This window comes from Seriola lalandi, unplaced genomic scaffold (genome assembly GCF_002814215.2).
Source record: "Seriola lalandi dorsalis isolate HSWRI2012SDOR001 ecotype SW California unplaced genomic scaffold, Sedor1 jcf7180002054685, whole genome shotgun sequence".
Classification (NCBI taxonomy): domain Eukaryota; kingdom Metazoa; phylum Chordata; class Actinopteri; order Carangiformes; family Carangidae; genus Seriola; species Seriola lalandi.
In genome coordinates this window covers 259517-266963 of record NW_019525238.1, presented here as the reverse complement: position 1 = coordinate 266963, position 7447 = coordinate 259517, and the positions used below count along the sequence as shown (strand labels likewise).

At 41.4% G+C, this 7447-nt stretch overlaps 1 protein-coding gene across 3 annotated transcripts in view; it reads left to right on the top strand.

Moving 5' to 3' along the window:
- Positions 1-7447, top strand: part of LOC147818169 (uncharacterized) — a 19227-nt gene that overhangs the window by 5102 nt on the left and 6678 nt on the right. For all 3 annotated transcript variants that reach the window (XR_015438253.1, XM_087178369.1, XM_087178368.1), the window contains exons 2-6: positions 2754-3095; positions 3459-3584; positions 4998-5102; positions 5270-5371; positions 6400-6510. Coding sequence is in view for 2 of the 3 variants with exons in the window: in XM_087178369.1 (XP_087034495.1) it covers positions 2754-3095; positions 3459-3584; positions 4998-5102; positions 5270-5371; positions 6400-6510 (786 nt within the window). In the remaining variant the exon portion in view is untranslated. The remainder of the gene's footprint in view (positions 1-2753; positions 3096-3458; positions 3585-4997; positions 5103-5269; positions 5372-6399; positions 6511-7447) is intronic.

Sequence of the window (7447 nt, the reverse complement as noted above, 5' to 3'; positions counted from 1 at the left end):
TTTTTCAAGTAGCAACATGCAGGAATGCATCAATCAATCAATTTCACTTGCACTGGTTACAGTACCGATCTATTAAACAAGATCCAATATCACATTAGAGAAACAAGCTCTATTGCAAATCTCAGACAGACATACAAACACTAGATCAAAGGACGTACCTGTGACTACTGATCTCCCTCCCTACGTCACTTACTCCGTTTAAGTCCTTGTTATAGTGTCTTTATAACTGTTTGTGCTTCACTGATGTTTAGTTTCTGTGATTGTCTCTGTTCAATTCGTATTGTACTGTGTTTTGTAGTCTACTAGTTGTTTAAAATACCTTTAACTGCTACCAGTTTAATGTTTCCATTTTAAACTGAATCTTTCATGGAGGTGCCAGAGACAGGGTGGGTTTGATTTACTTTTTAAATTTGGTAGCTGCAAATCAGCCATTTCTCACCACAATGGAAGGAAGCTCCAAAGTCTTTATCCCAGGAGGGTGGCTTCGTCCAAGGTGTGAAGTTCCATAGGACTCCTCCGCCATTTTCTTTGCTCCGCAAAGAAAATGGCGGTTGACAGTGGCGACAGTGGAGGCTTGGTCTTTCTGCTCAGAACGCCTCTTTCTCCATGTTAAACTTTGAAAAGCAAAAGACAACATAAATGACAGATTTCACAGACAAAGACACACATGAAATGATCGATCTCAATAAACCTCAAAGTAACAAACATCAACACAAGTCGAAGCTTGATCTTTGATTTAGGTTTGTTTTTGGTGCTTCCAGAAGACTTATCCCAATACACAATTCTTCGTCCTATTTTATTTCTGTAATTCTTTTTTATTCATTCTTTGTTTAAATAATTTGCATTGTTTTAGTAAGTTCTAGTTTGGTGCACTACTTTAACATTTTTTTTTTTTTTTTTTTTTGTGCAGTTAACTAGGCCTAAAGGTTTAAAGTAGGGTTTTACACATAATTAATTTCTTCGTAGTTTGAACCTTTTTAATTTTGCTATAAAAGTTGTCTCTTCAACATTTATTTTCTGCAGATTTTTTATTTTTATTTATTTATTTTTCCTTTTTTTTTTTTTTTCTTTCTTGGTACCAGTTATCGTACATGGGTTGATTTACAGGATTATTTACAAGACTGCTCAACTCCTTCTCTAGCCCTCTGCTGAGATACCTTCCCATTCTCTTTCTGCAAAGATCCCTCCAATAAATTAAATTTTAAAATTGAATTCAACCTAAAATTAAATTGAATTTAAAATGAAAATCAATTTCCAACTTTTCACTTACTTTTCCACAAATCACTTTCTTAATCCTTTCAATGAGCAGGTCAACTTCAACTCTTTCTCTCTTACCTTCCACTAAATCAGCCTACTGTTGTCTTTATGCAAGATCCCTTCCAACATAAAATTAGAGCAACTTCATATGCTCTTTCTAGTTCTTTCTTCTTCAGTCTTTCCTTTAATAGTAATATAGTTTTTAAACTGAGAGATCCCCCTATTGGGAATCCAAACTCAGCTGCCCAGACATTTAAATATTTTAAAGTTTTATCCCCACATTTCTTTCTCATGATATCCACAATTGGACCCTCTGGAGACCTGCCTCAACAGAGCCCTTACTCCCCATTCCAGCTGCGGAGGTCGTGCACAACAATTTCAATACAGACGTCTCTGTAAGGACCACTCTGTTAAACCGCACAAGTGATGAAAAGCAACCCACTTAATTTATGCTATACGAGCAATAAAAAAAGTACCCAAAGTATCTAAACTTTGACCCCTGAATTCCTCACGGATTCAGAACCAATTGTGGAAAAAATGAAAAATGGAAATATTATGTCAAACTAAATCCCAAATTTAAAGGAAGAAGAGTTAGAATGTCAATATTTCAATGCTCACCAGATGAATTTCGCTGAATTATGTTCGTGGAGTCCCAGCGGTAATGATCTGGGACGTTTGCGGTCAGTTCTCCCTTCTCAGAAGAAGATTATGAGGTTGGAGGCTGGAAAGCTTTTTTCTTCCAGGATGGCCTGTCACTGTCCGCGTAATAAAAGTCAATATACAAAAAAGGAGAGATAGAGAAATAGAGGGAGAGAAAGAGGTCAAAAAACTGTGTGGCTCTACCCTCTCTGCTTGTCCGAATGCCTTAATTACCTCTCGGTAACGCCCCTAAACTCCCTTTGCGTGGGATCATTAAAGGTCTAACCAAGTTCTACACAGTCCAATCAATTAGAAATGAAATGTTACATATTTTAAATTATAAACACACATTTTTAATCTGAAGAATCATATATTTACCTTTTTGATTACTGTAAATATTTAAATTATTCAACAATCAATGAACTGTGTTATTTAACCACTTAAACATCAACAAAAATGCTTTTAGGCTCCTACAACACATCTTTTCAGAATGGTCAGCATAGTTAACATCTTGCATTTGTTTATGTTGTTTGCTAGCTTGTAACTTGCAGTGGATGACACAGTGTTAGCAGTTGTGCTAATGTTAACTCTCTCTCTGTACTGACAAGGTGTCAGGTGTATTTAGCCCCGCCCCCCATCCACACAAGGATTGGTTCCTTAGGTTTGTGATATATGATGTTACGGTCGTCATGACAACGCTTTGCTGTGGTGTTTGTGTGGATGTAAATGTTCCGCTTCATTCAGACACATGTTTAGTTTACAGGCTGCTCACACTGCAGGGTCCAATAACAAAGTGGACCAGACTGGTTTCTGTCTCACCGGAGGATGAAGACTAATGTCTTTGTCTGTGTCCTCAGTGTCCCAGCATGCCTCAGCTGTGGAGATATATGAGGGGGACGACTTTGTCCTGCTGCCCTGTGAGTTTCCCACCTTTAACCTGGATGCGCCCTCACTGGTGTGGAGCCGCTCCGACCTCCGTCCTTCAACCGTCCACCAGCATCAGCTGGAAGGGGACGAACTCAACGACCAGAACCAGGACTACAGATACCGGACGTCCATGAGGACGGACGCTCTGCAGACTGGAGACTTCAGCCTCACTCTGAGAAGACCCACCATCAGGGACAGCAGCAAGTACACCTGCATCATCAGAGAGTTTGAACGAGAAGTGAGCCGGAGAGAAGTACCACTGGAGGTCAAAGGTAAGAGCTGTAGATACAGGTCAAAGGTCAAAGCAGTAGACACAGGTCAGCGGTCAAGGCTGTAGATACAGGGAAAAGGTCAGAGCTGTACAGGTCAGTGGTCAGGGCTGTAGATACAGGTCACAGCAGTAGACAGAGGTCAGAGCTGTACAGGTCAAAGGTCAGGGATGTAGATAGATGTCAGAGATGTAGATACAGGTCAGAGGTCAAAGGTGAGAGCCGTAGAAACAGGTCAGAGGTCAAAGGTCAGAGCTGTAGATATGGGTCAGAGGTCAGAGTAGATGTTTCCTGTGAATTGATCAGAAATGTTGTTTTAAAGTTTGACTTTATTTGTGTTTACCCTGTTGTTTGTGTCGACTACAGAACGTCCAGACTGGCGCTGGATTCTCCTAGCTTTCATGATTCTGCTGGTTCTGCCGGTTCTGCTGGTTCTGCTGTTTGTTGCTGTGTTTGGTGTCAGGCTGTTTAAAGAGATGAAGAACACAGTAGGTATGTACTGTGTGTGTGTGTGTGTGTGTGTCTCAGTGTGTATATTAGTGTGTGTGTGTGTGTGTGTGTGTGTCATTGTGTTTATCAGTGTGTATCAGTGTGTGTGTGTGTCTCAGTGTGTATATTAGTGTGTGTGTGTGTGTGTGTGTGTGTGTGTGTGTCATTGTGTTTATCAGTGTGTATCAGTGTGTGTGTGTGTGTGTGTGTGTGTCATTGTGTGTATCAGTGTGAGTATCAGTGTGAGTATCAATGTGAGTATCCGTGTGTGTATCCGTGTGTGTATCCGTGTGTATCAGTGTGTGTATCATTGTGTGTATCAGCGGCACAGAGATGTGAGGATCTTTATAATAACCCAGTGCAGATCCTGAACGTTTGCTCCTGTCCACCATCAACATGAATACGTCTCAGTCAAATCTCTGTGTTGAACTTGATAAATCTTCCTGCTGCCCTTCACTCTGCTCCCACTGGGTTTAACAACTGCTGTCAGACATTGTTAACTGCTGTCTGTCTACTGGTGGTTAAAATAGCTCTGAGCTCAACACGTCAGACAGAGGGAGTCAGACAGAAAGACCTGCCTCTGATAAAAGTCTGTCACCTTCTGGAGCTGAAGTGAATATAGACTAAACTCTTGTGGATCCAGACGGAGGCTGAGCTCTGAGTGAGAGACTAAATAACACAGATAGTCTGTCTCTATCTCTTTGTCTCTGAGCAATCGTGTTAGTCATGTAAATTCAGCTGACATCACGGCTCAGTCTCAGTTTGTCATTTATGTGTTTGGTGATTTAGTCCGACAACGTCACAGTCAGGATTTGAGCAGAGGTCCAGACAGAGACTAGGTTTAGACCTGGTCTTGTTCAACAGAAGGTCATTGGAGCTTTTCTCTGTTTCAGACTTGATTATTGCAGTCCCCTTTATTCTGCTGTCCGGAGGTGAAACATCCAAAGACTGCAGCTGGTTGAAAACATACTGTTAATACAGTCCTTGCTGCCTTCACTGGCCTGATGTGAAGATGTTCCTGCTGGTTTTTAAAGGTGTGGCTCCTGCCTACATGTACAATCTGCTGATTTCCTGTGAGGCTGCTCTCTGCCTCGGATCCTCTGGCAGGGCCCTAGTAACGGTTTAGATCCTGACTGGTCCTCAAAGCTGATCAGGCCTTCGCTGTCCGAGCCTCTCTGACCTCTGACCTCTGACCTGGAGGTCTCTGACTCTCCTTTAGCCCTCCTATTGTGTTTGAATTTACACCTCTGATGTTTTGATTCAGTAACAAGCACTGACCTCACATCATCACAGGTTGAGCTGCCTGTAGAGGTCAGAGCAGGAGACTGAGGTCAGAGGTCAGAGTAGAAGTGGACTCAGTTTGTTGTGACTTGTTATCATAATATTTTAATGTCATGTTGTTTGTGTCGACTACAGTTTATCGTCCTCTCTGGCCCTGGATTCTCTTAGCTGTCCTGGTTCTGATGGCTGCTGGTCTTGTGTTTGGTGTCAGTGTGTTTAAAGGGGTGAAGAACACACAAGGTACGTAGTGTGTGTGTGTGTGTGTGTGTGTGTGTGTGTGTGTGTGCTTATTGATCAGGTACTTTTTGTAATGATGGAAATGTAAAACAAATGTGATTCACTACAGGAGGTTTTTAGTCCCAACATCACTCATTCCCTCGTCATGTTGTTGTTTGTGTCGACTACAGATCCTCCTTCTTTCTGGTTCTGGGTTCTCTTAGCTGTCCCGCTTCTGATGTTTGCTGTTTTTGTTGCTGGTGCCAGAGTGTATGAAAAGATGAAGTACACAGGTATGTAGTGTGTGTGTGAGAGGTTAAAGGTCAGAGCGATGCAGTACACATAAAATAATTTCATTTACACACACCATGCAGTCACACAGATTTCAAGGCACAGCACCTGAGCCACACACACACACAAACACACACACACACACACACACACACACACACACACACACACACACTCACACTCACACTCTTCATCCAGCTTCATGTCAGGAATATTATTCAGCTCATTGACATGTTCCATTAGTTTCCATAGAGATATAACTGGGTTTATATACAGTGACTCTACTGCTGTAAACATTACTGTTTGTAATATTTCTAAAGATAATAAGAAGAACCAATACAGTTATCAATGAAGAACCTGATAAGCTGTTCTGAATTGATGAGGTGAATATAACATTATATAGCTTCACCTGATGAGAGAACCTCCACTGTCTCACTGCTGCAGCCTCAACATGAGCCTCCAGACACTTAGAGAAAAGCCTCATCCTCACTCAGTGAACATGTGACCTGTCAGACGGAGCCTGGTCACAGGGCTGATACATTCACATCATTTAGCCAATCAGATGAATCCTCAGCTGGCTGTCAGCTACCCTCACATCAATGGTGTCAGTCTGGACACTGTGAGGTCAGCTAGCACCATGGTGGAGGAAGACACAGGAGCTGTATGTGCTCACTTAGTATTTATTTATCACAATATGGAACAGTGTCAACCTGAGGTCAAAGGTCAGAGCAGGAGACTGAGGTCAGAGCAGGAGACAGAGGTCAGAGCAGGAGACTGAGTTCAGAGGTCAAAGCAGGAGACTGAGGTCAAAGGTCAGAGCAGGAGACTAAGGTCAAAGGTCAGAGCAGGAGACTGAGGTCAAAGCAGGAGACTGAGGTCAGAGGTCAAAGCAGGAAACTGAGATCAAAGGTCAGAGCAGGAGACTGAGATCAGAGTAAAAGTGAATTCAGTTTGTTGTGAATTGATCATACATGTTGTTTCATTGTTTTTTAATGTTTTAATCTGATGTTGTTGTTTGTGTCCAACACAGAACGTCTTTCAGATTTGATCGTGGTTGCCCTGGTTGCACTCTTTCTGCTGATTCTCCTGACTTTTGGTGCTGTCATTGTCTTCATATATAAAGAGGTTAAGAACAGAGAGGGTATGTAGTGTGTGTGTATTAATGTGTGTGTGTGTTAATGTTCCCACCAGTGTCACAGTGTAGATGAATTCTTTCTACTAACAGTTTGATCTCCTTCTCTTCATTTTCCGTCCTGTGTGTTTCCACTAACATCTACTCAGCAGCTGTGAGAGGACAGGTTTCTGCAGTGTTGACCTGAATTAAAACAATACATTTTATGAACACTCTGAAAATCAGTATACAGGAAGGAAAACAGTGCCATCTACTGGCCAAATAAAGTGCTTGGGGTGGTGTAAACAGGCTGACAGACTATAACATTTAACAAAGAGAAACATGTACCTGCAAAAGACAACACAAAAGCCATTCACTGTATTTACACAAAGGAATTGATGTATATATATATATATATATATATATATATATATATATATTAGGGATGGCTCATGATTTTTTAATATTCGAATAGTTGATGTCTCTCTCATGACGTTTTTTTACTGGCGCCCGGTAATAATGCGATACTATGAAGCGATGCTGACTCTGCCGTCACACTCCTGTTTGGCGAGGGTTACAACATGAAACACAGAACACAACTACTGAACTAAATCAGTGCGGCCAGGACACGTGGCCATTTCTCCACATCGATTCTCTGGACTGGTGGAAAACAAACGAAAACAAACATCCCCGATTTGCAAAAATTAACAACAGCGTACTTGTGTTTGTCCGCTCTCTGCCGTCAGAGTGTGTTTACCACGGCTGGACTCATTGTAAACAGACTGAGCTCCCGTCTTCATCTAGACCATGTGCACATGCTCAGTTTACTAAAGACAGATATTGAAGGAGCGATCAGATCATCAAGAATATCAATATGTTCTCTCCTTAGGTCATGATTTAATGGAAAGAAACTTAATGTTGTAAGTAAATATATATATATATATATATATATATATATATATATATA